The sequence below is a fragment of the Triturus cristatus genome, chromosome 6 (assembly GCF_964204655.1).
Source record: "Triturus cristatus chromosome 6, aTriCri1.1, whole genome shotgun sequence".
Lineage (NCBI taxonomy): Eukaryota > Metazoa > Chordata > Amphibia > Caudata > Salamandridae > Triturus > Triturus cristatus.
Window position 1 is genome coordinate 1,524,890,078 of NC_140589.1, and position 23,638 is coordinate 1,524,913,715.

Sequence of the window (23,638 nt, forward strand, 5' to 3'; positions counted from 1 at the left end):
ATGTTACTGGACATCCTATAATCTATCCAGATTTCAAAGGTTTAGAGGAGGCCAGTGGGAGTGTGAACTGCTATGCCTTGCTGGGCTTTTCACTCCAGAAGTGACCTCATATCACTCCATAGTAAGAAAGGCAGCTGAAATGCTAGACTTGCAGCTCTCAATTACAAAAGTTAAGTTGCATATTGTTACAGAAGTTCTGTATTCTACCTCCCACTCATCAGAATGTCTGCTTCTTTTCAGTGAAGCACTGACTGAGCTTATATTGGCTATATTAGGAAAAACCAACAAATTCCACCGCAGTGTCTAGATCAATTGCTTGGCACTACAAATCGGTTCCTGAAGACCCTGATTTCTTTTTGACACATCCGTCTCCACAAAGTTGGGTGGTACAAGTTTTCTATTTATCTAAATTGACCCCTTGATCCTTCCCTTCTAGACTGTCTGACCAAGAGTCAAGAAAGATGTAACAGTATAAAAAAGATGTTTTCGGCGGGGAGTATGGCTTTTAAGTCCATCAATGTTACTTGCCTTTGGGACACAATCTTTCATTGTTGAACTATGCTCAGGCAGTCATGTTTAACTTGTCATCTGAGATCCATACCCATTTTACTGAGCTGATAGGAAATGGCAGGCTACTGCAATGCAGGTTATTCAATCTGGACTAGATGCAGTGGATGCAGTGGCAAGCACCATGGGGACATCTGTCTCCCTGCGCTGACATGCCTGGTTGCAGAGCTCAGGTTTTTCACAGGACGGACAGCCCACACTTACGGACTTACCATTAAGTGGCTCTTGTCTCTTTTGTGCCAAGGAGGATTCATCATTAGAGAGATTCAAAGACAGTAAAGCCACGTCCCTTTGTTTGAATCCAACTTAGGGATTACAGATAGTTTAAGAAACTTCAGGGTTTCAGCCAAGGCTTCTTGTAGGAAATTGGCTTATTACTTGTATAGGATGTGAGGCCTGCAAAAGTAATAGCGCCACCATTTCCCCTACTGGAAACCAAGCAGCCCATCGTAATGATTGATTATCTCAGAGTAGAGATGCAGAGCGGTCCAAGGCCTACTCAGGGGAGGTGGTGTGGGTTAGTAACAACCATTTACTGGCACACAATAATAACACCCACTAAATGATTGTCCAGTAAGTGATTTTTCTTTAGAAAAGGAAAAGTACATTTATTACAGACACACTACTAAATACTGCACATTAATTTACAACTATATACAAAAGGCAGATCAAAAATACCTTAAACTACATTATGAAATCACATATGGCCCCAAAGGATCACGACCAACAAAATCACAGTACTACCCCCATCTACACGGGATAACACATCACAATATGGGGGGAGGTGGTGGGGATCACTTTAAATAAAACAAGCCTATTGGCTTTGTCAATTATTCATCATATTACAAGAGCAACAAATCACATTTAAAACACCATCATTTTGTGTGTAAATGAAATAATCCATAATAACCAAGTCTAAGTGTAATTATTCATATCAATACAACATATCAACTTTGAGCAGAAATGAATGTCATTTATATGTATTATATCAATAAAGCATCATAAAATAAATATGACTAATGTGTTTATGTACTTTTTAATTTACTTTTTAGCCACCCATAAGGCAATCATAATAACAGCCCCTAGAGAATTATCACTTTATGGCCACATAAATTACATCCATCAATCTAGCAACTACATGTATTTTCTTTATGCATTTTCAGGTCAGTTAAACTTCAACCATAGAGTCAATCCAAAAAGGGCAGTACACTTCCAGTTGTAAAGCAAAAGCATCAGCCTTGGGAGCACTTAAAAAAATAAATAAAATGAAAGTGAAAATTCTGGAAGATCATGGTTTCCTTGACCCGACAAATGTAGAGTCAGTTATTCAAGAATATTTCTGGAGGGCTGCTGTAACTCCTACAACCCCTCACAGTACTTTCCAAATTCATTGCTCATTTCCCTATTGTCCTGGGGCCACCACAAGGCAAGACAAATATGCAAATTGGAAAGCACCTTAGGTCATTATGGTGCGCTCCAGCCAGGAGCAGTGAATATTATAATTGAGGCTCCCCTGCTGTGGAGAGCTAAGATGTTTTTCTCTATTCTTTTTCTTTGTTTCCTTTTTCTTAGGGGGGGTGCCCGGTCCCAAACAGGTCACCCCCAATGTCATGAGTGCGGTGGGGGCTGGGTGGGAGCTCAAGGCCCCCACGACCCAGGCTGGCTCCATTGCTCTTGGCCTTCTCCCTCAGTCTTCTTTTTCCGACTGGCTCTATGCGGGCAGGGTGCTGTCCAGTGGGGGCTGCCTGGTTCTTCTAGACATGGGCATGGTTGGCGGGGGTGAGGCCACCACCACTGGGGTGATGCAACGGCATTCCCCTGGCTCCTCTTGGAGGACCTGGGGTTGGGGGTCCTGGGTTATCTTCTTGGCCCTCGCCGGGCCACTTTTGTTTGTGTTAGCCCTTGGGAAGAAGGGAACCCCTGGGGGCAATTTACAAAATAGGGAGAGGGCCCTATGCATGACCACTCCCTGAAGTATCCAGGCCACAGTTGTGGAGCCCTGGTGCACCCCAGGGGTAAGTTTTGAAGATGAAGCCCCACATGTCCTGTTTCTTGAAAAGGAGTCAAACGTTGCCAAACTTAAAATGTCAATAACTGGGGCCCCGTTGGGGTGATTTGGAAGAAACTACGCTCATTTTACTCCTGGTGATGAGCTCTAGTCGTCAGGAGCAGTTTTAGCAGACTTCCAAGGTGGAGTATTTTGTAAGGAGCTGGTTCCACTGGTTCCACTGGTTCCCTATACCAGCTCGCCACCAGGTCTTTTTCTCTGGGGGGTAGAAGTTCAGGTCTTTCACCTAAATGGTCCTTGAGGATTGTAGGGGGGCAGCCTCACTGCCCCTCGGAGGAACCACTGGTCCTGTGGTCAACTGGGGCAGAGTCCTTGGTCTATTTGGAAATCAGGGTTTGTTTTCCTTCCAGATGTCCATGGCTGTTGCAGTCCCAGGAGCCAGCAGTTAAAGCTCTTTCTCTCTTTCTCTCCCCTGTGCAAGAATTTTTAAAAGGGGCGGAAGGTTCTAAAGGCCAGGCACACTTGACCAATCCTAAGGTGTGATATCACCTCTCTACCTCTGTCCCAACCCTCCTGCATAACATGTTGGGACAGTTCAAGATGTTGTCATCCAAGAGTCATAGGTCACATCTGCTCCTTGGGTCTCAGTATCACCCCTCACTGACCTCACTATAGGGGTCTTTCCCAAAAAAACGTCAAAGAGGACCCACCCCCTCCTGTGTTAGCTTCAGTTGCCTGGGCTTCCCCTTTTCTTCAGTGGACCTGGGCTGTCCTCAGCCCTGGGACAGTATGACAGATAATTAACAGCTGCAGATTTTCATCCAAACCCCTTCCTGTTCAGGAGCTGAGGAAAGCACTGTTAAGTACTCTGTTTGTATGGGGAGGCCTTTGTTCCTGCTGCTGGAGATAAATGTAATTCACTTGGCCCAGCAGGTTGACAAAAGGCCTGGGCTCTAATCCTGAGATGAGCCAGGGAAATATGTCAATTCTAGATGACCCACAAAATGTACAGATATGGTCTTGGAACTTGTGAATATAAACTGGGTGGCCCCTTTTCACCATAGTTTCATAACCCACGGGACTCTGTAGGGCTAAGGGAAGAGAAAATGCACTCTAAGGCAATTTTCTCCCTATGTATATAATAAGGCAGTGTCTATTTACCCGGCCACTGGGCAAATAATAAAGTGTCACTGCAGACAAAACTGTAAATCACGTTGACTTTACCTATAAGTGCCCACTAATATTATAAGGCCTATCCCAGGTCACTATCTAACCCTGCAAAGTCCCTTCTAACCCATGCTACGTTTGCACAGTTACTGGGCTGCATACAATGGTAGTCTCCCATGCTCAGCCCGCTCATGTGTGCAGTGTTCACTTGTAACCAGCTAAGTGCCTCTTACCCTATCTGCATTACAGCAACCTTATCTTAAAAGGCAGACACTGGTAGTACAAATGTGCAGCCCATTTACCATTTGATTACCATGGATGACACACATATAGTGAGACTCACCCACAGTAAAAAGCCCAAAACCAGGTGATCCAAAAAGCAATTAATATGGGTGTACTAAATGTGTGGAACCCGTTTTGCAACACTTCTCTTTCCGAGGATGCAACAATGAGCCACTCAACAACAACAACCTCAGTAGCAGGCAAACCCTCTTTACTGAAAGGACAGGGCTGAGGAAGACAGCGTGCCCTACCTCCTCCCTCCGATACCTCTTCCACTTCCTCTTCCCCAGCCACCACAGGGAAGCAGCTCTAGATCTGCCTTACTTGAATGCACTCAGACCGTTGGAGGATGAGCATCCTTCTTTCGACAAGCAAGGAGTACCAATACTTCAGACCTTTGGTTCTTACAAATTGTGGAAAAGGAATATGCTCTACCCTTCCAACAATCACCACCTCCCATCCCCACTCGACCAGATATGCTCCATCAAGATCATCTGCATATCCTTAAACAAGAAGTGCAAACCTTACTCCAAGAGACCGCAGTGGAGTTCGTTCCAGAGCAGGAAAGGAGTCAGGGATGGTACATCTGGTACTTCTTGATCCCCAAAAAGGACAGTGGTCTTCTTCTGATCCTAGACCTCAGGGTTTTAAACTGGTTCCTCAAAAATGGAAAGTTCAGAATGCTGTCACGTACTCAGTTTCTTCTACTGCTGAAAGCCGACGACTGGATGGTGTCTGTCTGCCTACTTCCACATCCCTACCGTGCAGTCTCACAGGAAGTTCCTGTGCTTCACAGTCGGGTCCAAAAACTGCCAGTTTGCTGTCATTCCATTTGGGTTCGCTTACACACCTTTAGTCTTCACAAAAGTGATGGCTGTAGTTGCAGCCCTTCTCAGACAGGCAGTAATCCTGGCATTCCGTTACCTGGACAACTGATTAATCCATGCCACATCCTCATAGATGCAGTCTCCCTACTTAGAAACGAAAACCCAGATGTTATTAGAACTAAACAAGCCCAAATATCATCTAGCCACCCTTCACTTCTTTATTGCCTGTCAAGCTGGTATTAAGATCAAGGGCTGCCTTCCTGCCTAAAGTGGTAACCCCTTCCACTGAAGTCAATCGAATAACCTTTTCATTTTCTGTCCTCCACCACATCCAACTAAAGAGGAGGAAAGACTTCATAGTCTTGATCCCAAGAGGGCGGTTAGCTTCTACATTAGCAGAATGGGTGAGTTCAGGATGGATGATCATCTCTTTGTGAGATATATTGGAACGGTGAAGGGCAAGGCAGTCCGCAAACAATCATTATCAAGATGGATAATCCTGTGCATCAATATCTGCTATGCCATAGCACACAAGGAGCCTCCAGAGGTATTCATGCCCATTCAACCAGAGCCAAGTCTACTAACTCAGCACTAGCAAGAGGAGTACCTGTAGCAGAAATCTACAAAGCTGTGACTTGGTTGTCCCTATATACATGTGTGAAACACTGTTGTTTGGACTCCAAAGTGAGGAGGGATAGTTACTTCACTCACTCAGGTCTTCAGGCTTTTTTGATATAGCCAGCTAGTGCCATCCTCTGGGAGCGGGACTACTTGGGGAATCTGCTTAAAAGGTGAGAAGTCTGCAAGTGGAACTATGCATCAGAAAAACAAGTTACTTATCTTCAGTAACACTTTCTCTGGTAGATACTGTATCTACCTGCAGATTCCTCTCCAACCCACCGACATCCCCTTTGCATGGCGGTTTGTATCAGAAGACATGTTATTTATCTTTGGCCATACTTTCTTCCACTTCTGATTCCTCCCTCCCATAATCATCTTACTGTAAATATGCATTTTTTTTTCTTTCTCTCACTAAATGCCAAATCAAGAATTTCTTACTTACCTTCATCATACAAATATAAAAACAGACCTTACTGATTGTATTACTGATAGTTAATTACCTCTGTTTTTGAGCAGCTCCTTGAATTTCTTACTTCATTACTTAACGTTACGCTCTTCTTGTTTTTCTTTCTGCACTCCTAAATAGGCTACTATTTTATTCTTTCTTATAAAACCTACAGTCAGCTAAACTCTTCCTTTTAATTACTGACTTATTGCTCTCCCACTCTTTTTCTCTTGATTTCTTGAGTTCCTTCAAAATAAGCACCTCTTTAGTGTCTACTTCCTATCACAAAAAATTACCATCTTTTTTTAATTTTCTTTAACTTATCAACCCTGTTCATGATGATCAATCGCTACATTCTTCTGAAAGCCCTCCTGTCTTTTGGCATTTCTGCTGCACTGAATTTCTTGTTGTGTTCTTATCTTCTGTTAGCTCATTTTTGGACCTGGGCCTCACTGTCCGGCACCCCCAAAACCTTTTGCCATTTACCCTCCACTTTTTGCTGAATTTGTTTTTGTTGCCTTTAGGACTCTTTGCACTTTATCACTACTAACCAATTCTAATGTGCTTGTCCTCTCTCCCTAAACCATGGTCAAACTGGCTTATACTAATTGAAATATTAATGTACATGTAAGTCCCTTGTGGAGTGGTATACAGCATACTCAGCACCTGTACATTTTATGCTACTAGTGGACCGGCAGCACTTATTGTGCCAGACACTTAAGTAGCACTTTAAAACATGTCCCAAGTCTGCAATTGGAGCCTGAATGCAGTATTAAACTGGCATGCCGGCTTGGCATTTAAAACCCCTTTCCAACACTTAAACTCCCCTTTTATTGTATATAAGTCACCCATAAGGTAAGCACTAGGTAGTCAAGAGGGCAAAGTGTTGTCTAATTAAAAGGTTGGGCATGTAATTTGAGGTTCACATGTCCTGATATTGAAAAACCTCTACATTTGTTTTTCACAACTGTGAGGCCTACCCCTCCAATAGGATGCCATTGGGGATTCTATAGTCCATTTAATAAGCAGCAATTTCCAAATGGGAGCTTGTAGCTATGTCATGTTTGGTGTCGTTGGAATTGTAATGAAAACCCCTATTTAATGGTAAAGTCTGGTTTCTTCTGATTACAATTTAAAAAATGGCACTTTTAGAACATTGGCATTTTTCTGCCCTTACCCCTTTCGGTGCCTGTAGCCTGACCTTGGGCACATGACTGGGAGTAACTGACACTTAAACTTTGTGAATTCCTCCCAGACAGTCATACAATAGAGGTATTAGGTGTGCCTGAATGGGACATCTGCTGGAAAGAAGGGGGGTAGGAGCAGTGCACAGCCTCTGCTCTGCCTCCACACAAAGCTCCTAACAACCTCACATTATCACTACAGCCAGTTTGGAGCGAGGGCAGGAGAGGCAGGAAATTCCATGCACTTTAAAGCCAATGTCTTGGAGCTTCTCCTACCTTTCAGAACAATGGCACCAGTGTATAAAAAGGGAACCTAAGATGCTAACTCTTCAGTACACTTTAGAACCTGTGGATACTCTGCCAGGAAGAAAGGCTGCTGCGCTGGTGGGAGGACAACAACTCTGCTGGACTGCTGCTCTGAAAAACTGGTGCCTTGCTTGATTGCTTCCCTGTTGCCTTCTGCTTGGGTACAAGGACTGGATCTTCATTTGTCCCAGGACCTCCAGAGTGACTACCAAGGGCTAGTTTGCGGCCCTCCTGTTCAGAGCCACAGGGACACAAAAGTCTTCCTCCATCTTGAACCCTTACCTGGACCCAGCCTGAGTGAGTCCTGACCCTCCACGTGGTGCCTCTTCAGCCCTGGACCTTTTGTAAGTGGTGCTAAATGTGCTCAGAGAGCAAAAATCCAAAAGTGGGGACTTTTTTGGGCTAAGACTGCTCTGAGAGCCAGGAGAACACCGGGACCAACCTACTCGCCTATCTGCCCGAGGTACATCGCCGGTCAGATTGACTTTACGGCTCCACCTGCTACATTCTTCTCCGCAACACCAAATCCTTTTCAGCAGTTCTTCACCAAAGGGGTATCCAGCCTTGTGGAACTGTCTTCGGCTGTAAGACTCTGCCTCCTCCTACTGGTGATTTTTTGGGTTCCATTTCAGAGACCAAGTCCGAAGGTAGAAACCTTCACTGCGGATTCGACCCAAGGTTGTCCAGCGACAAGGCTTCTTCTTCAGTCACCTCCTGCAGCCTTGCCCCTCTGAATTTTACCTTCTCAGAACATTTTCATCACAACCTTTTTTAAGTGCGAAGGGAAGCACGGACCAGGCCCAATCCACTTCTTGTATCCGAACCATACTCTATCAGAGTGAGCCATATTTCTTGACTTTAACCTGGTCTCATGCGACTACATGTCCGCGGTTGGCAATTTGATCTTTTAGGTGCTAGTCTTTACAAAACAATTTAAGAAGTCATAGCTCTAGTTCTACTGATTTGATTATTGTTGTTTTGGTGTCAAATAATTTATTACAATCTACTCTATTTTTCTAAATTAGTTTGGGATTTTTCTTGCATTGTGTTTTTGCTCTATTACTGTTTGTGTGCTGCATACATATTTTACATATTCCCTCTAAGTTAGCTTTACTGCTGTTGGTGCCAAGCTACCCAGGTTTAAGCAAAGGTTAATTTTGTGACTTTTGTCCTCCACCCTACAAAGGATTGTGGCTGTTGCTTGACCAGAGCTCCCACATCATTCAACCAACAACCCAATTTCTCACACTCATACCATGTGTCATGTGGTGTAATACCTTCCTCTCTGGTTATCTCCTTTCTAGGGCACGTCGGAGGGCTTGATACTTGCTCTTTTTTATTCTGAAGGCACCATCCCTTTAACAGCTTCTATTTCTCATTTTGGTCTACCCTATCACTTACATGTGAAGAATTCACAGATTTTAGATTATTTTCGGCCTCCTTCAGCCTTTCTGTCTCCATTTCTCTGCCCCATCTTCCATGTTTCCTCAATACTTTAAACATATTTTTCTCCTGCTCCCCATCACCAGGCATTTACATTCCCATATTTTATTCTCTCCCCATCTATTCTGTTCTCCAAGTTGCACATCACAGGGGTGTCATCTTTGACCCTTTTAACTCTTTTTCCTCCCATGTAGCTGCAAAAGCTCGAACTTGTCAGATCCAACTATCTACTGTTTATAATATTCAACCACTGCTCACTTTTCAACTTACAAAATCCATCATCCTTACTTTAGTTTTCATCCACTTAGATAAACATTCACCTTTTCTTTTTTGGCCTTCAGCTTGCCCACATGTATTCCATTCCGTTCTTTGTTATCTGAATTGTTTTCAAACAGCCAAATCTCATTTCCATGGCTTCCATCATACTCGTCTTGTTAGTATATATTATTTTTATAAATATAGATATGAAATTGTCATTACTTCTCTTCCTTGATGATGCTCTTTGTCTTTAACTGTTCCCTGAACTCTGCCTCATGATATCTTCTTATTTCCCATCAGGGACCTTATACCAAGTCCTGAGGATTTACTTCCTCTGTGAATGTAATTGTGTTAAAATACTCGGCCTCTATCTGTCCATCCTGTTCCCAGTCTCAGTATTTTCCCGGATTCTGCAGTCTACCTTCTGATCGTCGGCCTTCCTTTCCATTTTGCTTCGATGTTTATAAACTCCTGTAACTTTCATGTACTTGATATAGTACTGCTGTATTTTTATGTGAAGTTCTATCATGAATGTACTTTATATGAAAGATGAATTAGAATTCTAATCATGTAAAAGTTTGTTTAATCTATTTGAGAAGCAACTTTTCCATCAGGTTAAAGTCCTAAATTATTTTTTGGCTTTGGGTAGAATGTATATAAGAATGTATACTCCCACAAATCTCATTTATTGCTGCAGAAAAGGGCACCTCTGATATAAATAATTTTCACTACTTTTTAAATAATTTCTTGAAGACAATTTTAGTTTCACTGTAGCAGTTTAGATTAAAAATATGAAGAACAAATAGATCTCGTTCTCCAAAGTAGTTTAATAGCCCACCTTGCTGCCCCCATCTTTGTAATGCCAAACAGAATAGGGATGTTCATAGATACACCGTAAATTATAACCTGCAGTAAGAAAACTGACCACTAAAACAAGCACTGCCAAAGTCAACAAGCTCCTTTTGATCAGTTAGCGTGTTTATATTAAAGGAAGAGCAGAAGATTGAGCATTGAGTATGGATGATTGTGTGAGAATAGATGAATAAATAATAGAATAAGATTGAATATGGATGAGCGCATGAGCAATGGATAAATGGGAGAAAGGGTAGCTATATGTTGAATGGATGTATGAGCGTGGGGACTGAGGAATGACTGAGAGTGAGCTGATGGATAATTGAATGAGTGTATGCAAAATTTAAATGAATATGAGTGTAAGGACGGCTCCAATTAACTTACACATATCTTAGTAGATCTGGCATGCCACGCTCTTGGTCAACAGCCACTATAGTGCCCATCTTTAAAAACGGTAAAAAGGATGACCCGCAGTGCTATCGTCCTATATCTTTGATTGATGTGACAGCAAAAGTTTTAGGTAGAATAATATTAAACCGTCTACTAGACTGGGCTGAAGAACACCATATAATCTCATATTTTCAATACGGTTTCAGGACTGGTAGATCAACTACAGACAAATGCCTGAATCTTTATTTACTGGTGGCAAAATATACTATAGCCAGTGATCAATCAATATATCTGGGGTTCATGGATCTCTCGGCCGCATTCGACCGCGTGAATAGAGATAAATTATGGGGCCTTATGACTAGACTGGGAGTAGATCCAGGTCTAGTAAACATTATGAGAGAACTCCATTGGAAAACCTCCGCCAAAGTACGATTCAATTTGGCTGGAGACACAACTGCATCTTTTTGTTGTACGAGTGGAGTAAGACAGGGCTGTATATTGGCCCGTTCTTATTCTCTCTGTATATCAACGAATTGGAACAGACACTGTGTAAGTTGAACGCAGACACTCCAAGGGTGGGTCTTCGCCCAATTCCAGTGCTGTTATACGCAGACGATGCGGTCCTTTTGGCACGAACACCGAAAGGCTTGCAGTGTTTAATAGACGGCTTTGTTGATTTTATGGACACACTAGACCTGTCAGCCAATTTAACCAAGTCCTATGTCTTGTTAGCAGGAATGAAACCCTGTAAAAAATTTACTTACCGAATAGGAACACACATACTAGAACAAGTGAAAACATTTTCCTACCTGGATCTTTTATTTGATGGGCTTTTAAATTTTAAACTTTTAATTGAAGAACGGCGCATCAAACTGGTCTCGTCATCAGGGGCTATAATGAGTTATGGACGAAGGTTGGGTTGGTGGTCATCGGAGCAGGTTATGCATCTCTATGACTCCATTTGCTGCTGCAAAGTAATGTATGGAGCAGAAGTTTGGGACTTTGCCGGGACTCGGCAAATACAGGTTGAGGAAAATAAATTTTTGCGTAAGATACTTAAAATCCCTCAGAGTTCCCCGGCTTATATCATTCATGCCGAACTAGGGAGGCCATACATTGAGGACCTGATCAAGGCCAGACCTATTTTGGCTTTGCTTAGGATCTGGTCTAATACTGATGCAGAACTGGGAAGGCAAATTATTAGAGATTGCATCAGTAGGGACAAAAGGATGTGTATCCCATGGCTTAGATATGTAAAAACTACCCTGGAGGGAATAGAATGTATAGAACTCTTCACCAACCCGTCCATAATCATCCCCCACGATAAGAACAGAATTAAGAGTTTGCTCCTGACAAAAGCTGCAGAGTGCAGAGCCGATACTGAAGGTAGGAAGTCCTTAGCTCGTGCCTATAGTATGGCCAAGACAGTAGATGGCATGGAACCATACCTCACCTTAATACATAATGCACAAAATAGGTTTCTGTTCACTCGTTTTAGGCTCAACCTTATACACCATTTATTAGCGGATCCTTTTGGTTACACCGCTACAGTTGAGCAGAAAGGTACCTGCGGCTGCGATAATAAATCTCCGCAGGATCCCCTTCATTTTGTATTGTTATGCCCTGTTTATTCTTTTCCCAGGCGTCGTTACCTAGTAAGAATATAAAAAAATGGTAAGTTTAGACAAGCTAAGGTTGCCTTATTACAACTACAAAGGGCTGAAGATCCATTGACTTTGGCATGTATAACAAGCTTTTTAAAAGTTGCATTTAAAATAAGAAATACCAGAGGGCAGTTAGGATTAAATTATGGCTGAAGGTATTTAATTAAAATGTTTCATTTTGCAAATGAACTGAACTGAATGTGGATAATATTGTCCCATTTGCACTTGTGTGGTATTTTAATTATTTTATCAAAGATATGGCACCAGCACTTTAGGAATTGTCACATATTCTTATCCGCTAATAATCAAATTTGTAGGATAGGATGTAATAGTCCCTGTTTATTTGATAATGCCTTGTTGTTTTTAGCTCTTTGTGTATACTAAATGACTACCCTATGGCCTGTGAAGATATTACAAATGTATTCTAAATTGCTACCTTTTTATTTGTATGAACTAAAAATGTCAATGTAGCTGTATGTATGTTTTTAAAAACTTTTTTGCTTTTATGGTGACACGTATTGCACCGAATAAAGCTGATTTGAATTTGAATAGTAGATCTGGTGTGTTTCTGCCCTCCTTGTTTCATGAGACAAGTTCCCTTGCTGCTTTGCCTGAAACTTTAGTAAATCTGGACCTTAGTTCACTTGTCTACCATTGGATCAGAGGTATTTTCTCTTGATTTCATCTACATGTCCTTGCAGCACATCAAGGATGAGAAAGGATGTGGTGCCTGTCAAGCATGTTGCAAGAAGGATACCTTTAGCTGCAAGGGCTCAAGTCAAGGACATTATTAAACAAATGCTTGATGAAGGCATCATTGAAACTGTAGAGGCTGCGGAGTGGTTATCATCCGTGGTTATTACGCAAAAACAAGATGGCTCTCTTCGTTTTTGTGTGGACTTGAGGAGCTTAAACAAAGGTGTCATCATTGATATCTTTCCACTCCCAAACATTAATGAGATTATTTTAAGTCTGGCTGGAGGTAAACTGTTCTCTAAACTGAACTTAAGCAGTGCATACCTTCAAATTAAACTTCATCCTGATTCTAAAAAGTACACTTCTTTTATAACAACTGAAGGCACGTATCAATTTAAGAGGCTTCCGTTTGGTCTGTGTTCTGCTGCCAATGCCTTCCAACCGATTTTTTACGGAGATGTTGAAGGGTATTGATCGTGTAGTATTTTTTCAGGATGACATTTTGATTTATGGTATGAACGTCAAGGATCATAATTCAATTTTGGATCAAGTTTGGTCCAGTTTGTCTGCTGCTGGTTTGACACTACGTAAAAACAAGTGTGCTTTTTCCGTTGAGGAAGTTGACTATCTTGGTTATCATGTCACCAAAGAAGGCATTCGACCTCAACATGATCTGATCAGTGCCATAGTAAATGTAAAGGTACCGGATGATAGATACAAATTAAGATCTTTTATGAGCATGGTTGAATACTATGCCAAATGTTTCAAAAATGTTGCTCATAAGGTGGAACCTTTAAGGGAATTGTTGAGCAAGGGCAAGACATTTTCGTGGGGGGCTGATCAGCATAAAGCCTTCAATTTGGTCTCTTAGTCCCCCAAACCACTGTTTCCTGTGAATACAATTTATTTTCTCGTAGTTTGCAACCTAAACCCCGACTCCAAACCCATTTCCAACACCCTTGGCCAGCACCAAGGTGGAGTTTTGTGTGACGATGGTGTGCAAGATGCTTTTATAACGAACCACTGCCTTGGACATCAGAGTGATGTTGCTGGCAATGTAGGGCAACCTGCCGCTCATGGCTGCTACCGGGTTGGAGAACAAAATACTCCCACCTAGGAGAAAATTTCACAGAGGAACCGCAGTTATGCCAACATGGCTGCCTTCATGCCCCTTCAAGTGAAATTGACGCTGGTTTGCCACCTGTTGTTCTCCCGAAAAGACAGTATCCACCATATAACAACATAGACATTGGTCTGCGCATCAGTGGCTGCGCAATGGGGGTTTGTGTCTTGAGTGACTTCCACGTTGCTTCCAAACAAAGCTAAGTCTCTACCGGTAGGATTGAGCCACGCCTCCATGACATGTCCTACTTTCAAATGACAATTCCTCGTTTTGCCTGAAAATAACATGACCGCCTATGAGACATTTTATTCATAATTTCCATAGGAGGAGCGCACAGTTTTTTTCCAGTACGTTATCATCTTCGTGTGGTAATGCTTTGTTGTTATCAGACCAGTGGGCAAAGTGCATTTCAACAAGCACAATCCCCACTTAAAAAGAAGCCCAAACAAAACGAACATCCTACCAAAAACAAGCCCAACTGACAGTGGGCCTTCGAAAAGAGAAAAAAGGTAAAAAAAAAAAACCAGCACTGCGGGGGAGGCTCCACTAATAAATTGTGGCATTAAGAGGTTGTGGGACGGAGGTATATTATATTAATATAAACAGCTATGGCGCCAAAGTTGAACACAGGCAAACAGTAAGAGAACAGGAAATCAAAAAAAAATTAGTCCCTCAAAGAACAGATACAGAACCATAGCGGAATGCGACAGTACTTAGTCTCTGCTGCCTTGGAGGATCAGAAGAGAAAAGGAGGGACAGAAAGGCAGAACTGACCACTAGCAAGCAAGGATTGTTAAAAGACACTGAAACAAACAAATCAAAAGCAGGGGGATGACTTTAAGCCCCCAAGAGAAGTATACTAAAGTATACAAGAGGTCATATGCTTATGCTTGACCTAAAAAATTTCAAAGCCCAGTCACACCTTTATATCCTAGAAAGATGCATGTGATGATCAGTAGTTGATAACAACTTGTAAATATTATTTTCACCTTATGAGAGCTAAGATTATTTTTATTTGATGGTTTTATAGTGCACATGTAGTCAGGAGACAACATATATACAGCAGGCAAATTATTTTCCTTGGGAAATCTAATCTCCATGGCATCAGATTCAGTGAAGTACTTCGATCAGGCATTTACCTCAGCACCTTCCAAGGTGTAATATGTGGGGCCCAGAAGCCAATAAACATCGATGACTTGCCTTCTATTCTGAGGACAAAAGCTCACCCAACCAATCCAGGGTGACCAGGCCTGCTCAACACTATTAGAATAGGTTTTCTCCTACGTGAATGGTTATGAATAATTCAGTGCCAAAGCTTTAGCCCTGTTGCTCTCATGGTCTGGAAAGAAGATTTTGTTAATGGAGTCATAACAAACACTAGATTTAATTATTAGCAAATTCAAAACTAGTGGTCACAAAGTAAATATGGAAGTCCAATATATATATATATATATATATATGATATATATATAATGATATGTCATCAATGACAGTTACAAACAACCATCTGCTAATGAACGTGAGCTTTGACATATGTGAATGACACAACTAATGGTTGAGGGGGGCTGAGTTGTTGCCCCTTTCTCTTTGTAGTTTGCATTAGATCAACAAGACAGCTCAAGCTATCCTTAGCAAGACCTAAAATCAATCTTCCTATATAGATCTCCACACGTTTTCAGACCTTACCCTATTTTTCATTGTTGATATAAAATGTTTTCTATACCTTAAAATGTTATCATGATGCTTTCATCTATGTCTTAGGTGGGAAAACACTGCACATATCCAACTAGAATAATTGTTTTGACCACCAGCAAGCACCCTGATGGTGGCTTCAGATCAAGAGCGCAGTTAGCAAGGTTGTTGATGTTCTTTCTGATGCAGGCTGCTACGAAAACAGGTCACATATGGGGCTACACATGGGGCCTGTTAAATATTCCACCTCCAAACTGAAACGTTTCACTAGATTTTCATCACCACATTTTGGGGATGTTCACATAACTAAGGTTGGAATCTCGAGTTGTTAAAAAATTCCCGTTTTCTCTTTTAGTGAGGTCTTGAAATGTATACAAGGTTTTTAGGTCACTATGGTATTTTTTCCATTACCTGCATAATAGTTTTGTGAAGAAATTTGCATATGGGACTATGGTCAGTCATACAGAGAAATTCTCAACCTAGATAACCATATTCAATGGTGTATAGTTATGATTTGTAGTTTATAGTTATGATTTGCCTAGTGAATTTTTCTGTAAGGTATTTTAACAAGAGAATTGGGCTTTCAATTTTGGTTCACGTTAAATCAAATGTCCAGACTAGGGTTCATGTTTTATCTGTTACTCAGCCTTACTTTTTGTTGTTTTGCAGACTTGCTCTGGGATCCCCCTCACATTTAATTTGAAGCCCTTCTGAAAGCGTGCACAGCCAGGATGGCAGACGATGCTGACATGCGCAATGAGTTGGAGGAAATGCAGCGGCGTGCTGATCAAGTCACTGATGAGGTGAGTGTGTGACAACGATTCAGAACATTCTGAAGGCTAATACTATTATCAGACCTTTTCAATCAAGCCTCCAAAATATAACTTACTTTACCTGATGTCTCATCAATCAAAGCCATATTTGCAAAACATTATCCCAAATTTGAGGAATTTACAAACAAATCCTCAAGTGCCATGTGCCTCTTGTGAAAGACACAGTTTGCTAGGCGTGATCCCATGCATACACATTTACACATGCCTAATTGTAGAGGGTGTACATGGTCTAATTGCTTAGGATTGATTTGCACTTGCTGACTTTTTTCTTTTCTTGTCTCCACAACCCTACTAATTTTGAGGCTGTTAAATCACCATTTCTATCCTGGATACACATTTACCTCTCCTCTTCACACAAGTAAATCTCTGAGTTTACCACGGTGGAAATGTGCCTTGCAACAGTTTTAAATGATAGTCTGTTCACAAACTTTCCAAGGTTATCCTCACACATAACTGAACACCTTGTGTGATATTGCCAGTGAATATATACTCTTATAAGTGTAAATTCAACTTTTTGTGGATACTCTATTTGAATTTACATTTGTAATACAAGATGTTTCCATACCTGAGTTCTGCCTGGGTGTGAAGAACACTTTGCGAATTGGGCCCTTTGGCATTTAGGAGCCAATCAGTCATCTTTGTCAATAGGGTGCTGTTCTAATATTTTACCCAAGATATCAAAATGCTGTACTGATCTCCGATTAAACCCATTAACTCAGTGAAAAAACAATGTAACGCTCACATCTTCAGATGGATATACACATGCCAGCCATTAGCCACAATGCTTGGTCCCCACTGTTGTAGCCATCTATCATTTTAAAGTGGCGGCACATCTGTTCTACTCTGAGGAACTTATACAGCGCATGGCTAATAGAATTGGGCCTCCTAGAGCTGAAATAGTTCATGCACAGAACTCACCAAGTTATGCAAATAGCTAGGTCTTAAGATGCTTTCTGAACTGAGCTCATCTTCCTCCATCCGTAGCCTGATGAGTAGGGAGTTACATAGTTTGGAAACCAGGTAAGCAGGTTTTCCGCCCAATAGGGATTATTGCTAGATGAGAAGTAGAGGATCTCAAAGTTCTTGTTGGGTTATAGCCCCGCATCTGAAGCTGTAAAAGAATAGGGCCCTTTTTATGATAAACCCAAAGAACACTACAAATAGCTTTAAATTTAGTCCTCTGTTTTATAGGTAGCCAGTGCATGGTGGCCAGGCTTCCTGAAATATTGTGGTGTCTAGGCATGTTTATTAAAAGACACACCACTGCATTTTACACCACCTGCAATCTATTTAATACATATTGTGGACATCCCAGATAGCCCATTGCCCAGGCGATAGAGAACTAAAGCCTGGACAATGGTCCTATGGGTAGAGTTAGGTTGGATTTCTAGGGTCTTTTAAAGCATTCTCAAAATGCCAAAGCAGCTAACCACTAATTTTCATATCTGCGTCTCAAAAGAAAACTTATTATCCAACTGCTTGCCTAAATGTTTTCCCATAGCTTTTGCTGGAGCTGCCTACTTAAAGACTCTGGACAGCAGACCAAGGACCAACAGTTGAGATCATTACTGACCACCATAACTTCTGTTCTTCTCCAATTAGTTTCAAAGAACAAGAAGCCATCCAATTTGCATCCTCCCTCAAACGAGGTTTACGTTGAGAAGCTTTTGAATGATTTTCAGGAGCTAAAGAATAAGAATCCAGGTGTCGTCTATGTATGAAACAAGTGAGAGATCATGACATTCCACAGTCTCCTCAAGTGAGCGTTCAAACAGATTAAGCAATGTAGAGCTAAACAAGGATCGCTGTGGCACTCCACGCTTTAAGAGGAAAGACTGAATAAAGATGTTTGTCATAAACATGGAAGCTCTGATCTCCAAAAAAAGAGGATAACCACTTCATGGCCAGACTGGGTGCCCCTGAGCTCTGTAATCGCTGCAAAAAATTGAATGAGATACAGTGTTGAAGACCTCACTCAGGTCTAATAGAATGACAGCTGCGGAGCCATCTTGTTCTAAGATCATTTTAAGGTCCTCCACAACGGCCAACAGAGTGGTTTTGGTGCTGTGGCCAGGATGGAATAAAGTTTGGGATGGATCAAACAGATCATTCCGCTCCAGAAATGCTGATAGTTGGTAAATCACATGCTTTTCTAATATCTTGCCCAAACCAGGAAGTATGGACATCTATATTTCAGTTGTAATTAAGTGTGTTTCCACATGAAGGTCTTTGGTTCATTAGTACTGCAAATGTTAAAAGCGGCACATAAAAAAGTAGCCTACAAGGTTTAGTGCGGGGTACGATCGAAAATTAAAGGGAGGGAAGGGACACACCATTCTGCTCGGTCAAACCTGTCATTTGCAGTTGCAAAATGTATTAATGAAATGTATTTAGTGTCAGAATTAGTTCACAATGTATTGTGTGTACTGGACAATTTGTTTACCATGCTCCTAAGCAGTGGACTAGAGCTAAGAGGTCTCTGTACACAGAGGTTGTGGGTTCAATGAGATGTAATTTTGCAGAATGGATGCCAGCATTTGGTCATCAATTTGCAATCTTGTTGAAGATGTGTTCCTTGAACAAGGATAGATCAGGGATGGCCAGAATTTTCTGATAGGGATCCTGGGATCCTGGTATGCCTTTTTCAATTACAGTATATGTATAAAATATGCATTTCAGAATGGGCTAGAATGTGTCAGCCTTTGGAAATGTGTGGGAAGAGGGGCACAGCACATTTTGTGGAATGGAGTCGTGTCAATGGTGGAAAACTGCCACAGTTCACCGGTCCTGTTCTTTCATGTCACATATTGTAATTCTTCTTCCATTGGTTTGACATTGGCACTTATGGTTGTTATGTATTTTCTCTAATTCATGTGACTGCTTCAGTTGGTTCTGGATCCATGATAACATTTGGGTGTAATTTGTCTTTTTCAGCTCTTGTTGACACCTGGAAAGTCAGATAGTGTATCTTTGGAACAGCCAACTAATATATACTTTGAGGGGCAGATTTACTAGCTTTTCATGCAATGCAGCACAGCAACTAAAGATGCTGCACTGCAATGCATGCAGAGGAGAGAGCAGAATAGTGCCATATCTGCTGTGATATCGCTTTGGTTTCCGCTCTGCCTGAGCTGGCGCACTTGAGGCTACCATGCACTACAGCACTCACTCTTGCACCGTAGTGCAACAGTGTGTGTGTGTGTGTGTGTGTGTGTGTGTGTGTGTGCGTGTGTGTGTGTGTGCGCGCACCCTCCTGTCAGTAACAACTTATAGTAAGCATTAGGTAAACTCAGAAAACATTCAATATACAAAAATATACCACAGTGAGAGTAATCCTTGTAGTTGTAATTCTCCTGTTCCTTTAATCCGAAAATTGCCCAGCCAACACATGTTTCGTCGTTAGGGATGTACCTTTGACTTCTTCAGGGCTGTCGGGCTAACGTAATCACTGTACAACTACTCTCCACCGGTTGTACACCGCAGCTGATCTCTGTGGGTTCTGAGAGGAACAGAAGTATTCTGACTCTGTGTTCAGCCTGTGAAGAAGGAACGGATCCATTCCAGAGCATTGGCACAGAAGCTGGCGTCGTGGAGTCTTGTGCCCAGGGTGCATTGGGAGATGGTATCGAAGGTGGCCGAGAGCAGTTTTGCCTTGGCCGAGGAGGGCGCGGACATCATGTGGCGGCAAGGAGGGTGGTTTCGGTGCTGTGGTTGCTTCGGATACTAGATTGTGAGAAGATCAGGATGTGGTTCACTTAGATGAATTCAGAAAGTTGGGCGGTGATGGCCTTCTCTATGATCTTTGGCTTGGAAGGGGAGAAGAACGATGGGTCTGAAGTTGAGGTCCGTCGGGTCAGCAGAGGGTTTCTTCAGCAATGGGTTGTTCTCTGTGTATTTCCAGTCTTCTGGGAAGGTGGCAGAGTTGATGAAGCAGTTGATGGTGTGGCAGAGTTCGGGGGCAATGGTGGTGCCTGCTCTGTTGAAGATGTGATGCGGGCAGGTGTCCGAGGGTGCTCCAGAGTGGATGCTGTTCCTGATCTTGAGGGTGTCGTCTGCTGTGAGGGGGGTCCACCTGAGTAGGGTCTGTTGGGGTCCGGTGGTTGCGGGTGGGGTGGGAGGGTCTTGGGTATCAAGTCTGTTGAAGCTGTCATATATCTCCTTGATTTTTCAGTGTAAGTAGGTGCCGAGGCTATTACAGAGGTCTTGGGATGAGGGGATGTCTGCTGTCTTTATGCTGGCTCTGGTGAAGTCTTTGACCATGGCAAAAAGTTCTTTACTATTGAGTGCATTGGTGTTGATGATTTCTTGTTGTGCCACTTTTTTTGTTGTTCTGTTGAGGGGGTGGTGTGCGGTGACAGAAAACTGTGCAGCTCAGTCTTTTTATGTAATACACCTTTAAGGTGACTAAGCCAATGTACCCAAGACTCTAATCCAGTACAATAAAGGTCTGAGTTAAGAGCAGGAGGTAACATCAGTGACCCCCAGTTCCAGGTTCAAAGGGAATGTAGGTAGGAAGGGGGCTGGGTTGCCAAACTGGTCTTCAAAGGGAGAAGGACAGTGAGGTCAGGAATCAGGCCCACCCCCTACTTCTTGCAATTAGCCACACCTGTAGGTTGGGTTAGCTAGACCTGAAGTCCCAGGAGAGATTTTTTGTATTTTGAATTTTATGGAACGGTGCTTTCTGGGACAATAATTTGCCACACTTCAGGGGAAGTGGTCATCTTTGAGGGTGGCTCTCTGCACGCCATTAGTCAGGGGTGTGCCCCTGCTTGCTAGCCTGGAAGCCTAGTTTAATATGGGATTGCTGCCCAGCAACTCAGATGCCTGCCTGGAAGAAACAAGGAGAAGAAGGGCTGCCCTGCTGAACCCCTGACCTGCACCAAGAGGACTGCAGTCTGAAGGACTGCACCTGATGCACACTTTGAGATTCAGCAAAATAAGCACTTTGCCTGACTCTGAAACTTTGAGGAGTGGACTCCCTGAAAGTAACAGGTTAAAAAAGCTCCACCTGCATCATCTCCACTAAGAAAAACCCAGATGGACAGCGTCTATTGGACTTTGATGGATTTGGCTAGGTGCATTGTGGGTCTTGTAGTCCTACCTTTCCAAAGAGCAACTCAGAGATTCTGGAACCTTGAATTGGTGTTGTGGACCCTTCAAGAGCCCAAAAGGACCTTCTGGAAGAAAATCCAGAAGTTTGAAACCATTCGAAGAATATTTGTCTATAAACTGCACAAATGGACTGACCCAGGGCCGGCTTTAGTGCTGGTGGCGCCCTGTGCGACAATGTTTGTTGGCGCCCCCCCAATGACCACCTCCACTACGGATTCTCTCACTAGCACCCTTTAACAGTGACCAAGTCTCCATAACCACACTCTCTCAGATGCATTGAATTAGTTATATAGCGCCACTCATACCAGTGTAGGGTGTCCAAGCACTTTGCATCACACACACATTACACAGAGACAATCAATCATACGTGTGTAAATCAGTGTATAGGAAATGTTACATAAGCCAAAGGACTAAAAGTGTAGGAGTCACATGTCATCCATACTGGTAGGCAGTATAGTTTAAGAGTGCTTGGTGTGGAGAAGCACAAACTCGGATTCGAAAAAGAAACAGCATAGTTGGGAGTTTTCTTTAATAATAAGAATCGATTTCTAGCCAAATTAATCCTTTTTGCAACATTAACCAATATTCTAATAATGTATACTTTGCAGTGTGTATGCAGTTCTAGGATGAAAGTTAATAGCTCACTATTCTATATTAGGACTTTAAGTTATACATTGCAAGTAACAAAAGGATGTCTCTTTTGAAAGCAGTAACCTGCTGATCTGTGTACATCATACGCACTCTGTAATCTACTGGGTACACGTTTTTAGCAGCAGGCATATTAACCCTCTGTACTAACTTCACCTAAGTCAAAACCTCAACTATACAAAATGCTGATCTCTCTCCAGGAAGATAATTAATCACATGACTTATCTTGACATTTATGTGAGGCCTGGTAATTGCGGGGGGGGGGGGGGAAGAAACGCTGCAGCAGGTGCTTCAAAAGCATAATAAACTTTCAAACACGGTGCCCCCAGGAAGCCAGCACCCGCTGCGGTGGCACCGGTCGCACCGCCCTAAAGCCGGCCCTGGACTGACCTGTCGTCGAGAGTCAAGCTGGTGATGTCGAACTGCTACTCAGCCTTAGATGCAGGTTTGCCCCGCTGAAGCTCCCAAACTTTTCTTCGTTGACGACACTTCCAGAAGTTGACTGAGGCATTGCGCTAAGCCAAGCTGCTGACATCGAACTTCAAGCCAGCCTGATGAGGAGACTCGCTCGACGTCAAGAGAAAAATCTCCCAAAAAGTGATCAAGTCAGAAGGTAAAAACCTGACCAGGCTCTACCACTCACTGTATCTGGCCCACGCTCCATCACTGTTGACCTTAATCTTTGAATTTGTCCCGGTCAAGCATGACCAGATGTCCCAAGTTGGCACTTTTGGCTTTTAGGCACTAGAAAGTGTTTATTCTTTAAAAATTCCTATCTCCGGTTCCCTACATTGGATTTTTTCATTGTTGCGTCTTACTTAATTAATGTATTGGTGTTTTTAAATCCTTTACAAACCTGTCTCCTAAATTAAGCCTGTCTGCTCCCATCCAAGCTGCCAAAGGTTGAGCATGGCTTATTTTATTGAGAACTTGACTGAACCTTATTTATAATTGTGGTATTATTACTAAGTGTAGGTACCTACCTATCCTTACTAATAAAACACCTTTCAACAAGGAGTAAATATTTCCTATTACCTACCACTCCCCCGGTCTCTCCCACATGAACAACTAAATTGCATACTTATGTGTGTGGAGATCTCTGCCACATTGTAGTTGATATACATTTAATCAGTGCTTCTTTTTAAGGTAGCATATTATGTGGAATGTACATATAGAATTTGTATACTTTATTGAGTTTAAATGAAGTAATCTGGTCAATAAAATGTAAATGAACAAAATTGATTTTGTTGACACACCTATAGAGCTTCCTAGGTTGCATGGCAGATAATAACTGCCTTTCTGTTGTGCATGTACAATACTAATACATGTTTTATAATAGCCACTTGCATTAAATATTTTGTTTCATTTACTTTTTCAGTCTCTGGAGAGTACTCGTCGAATGCTGGCACTTGTTGACGAGGTAAGGCTTTCAGAAATGGCTATTCATGTAATCTTTTTCACTGAGTAGAAAGCAAGAAATTCCACAGGGACCCTAGTAGAGATGCCAGAATCACTGATTG

At 42.2% G+C, this 23,638-nt stretch overlaps 1 protein-coding gene across 10 annotated transcripts in view; it reads left to right on the plus strand.

Moving 5' to 3' along the window:
• The window catches only part of LOC146821629 (synaptosomal-associated protein 25-like), a 491,673-nt gene that overhangs the window by 353,606 nt on the left and 114,429 nt on the right, over window positions 1-23,638 (plus strand). For all 10 annotated transcript variants that reach the window (XM_085612668.1, XM_085612672.1, XM_085612670.1 and 7 more), the window contains 2 exons: window positions 16,195-16,328; window positions 23,497-23,538. In XM_085612668.1, coding sequence (XP_085468794.1) covers window positions 16,257-16,328; window positions 23,497-23,538 — 114 coding nt within the window. In that variant the 5' untranslated portion in view covers window positions 16,195-16,256. The remainder of the gene's footprint in view (window positions 1-16,194; window positions 16,329-23,496; window positions 23,539-23,638) is intronic.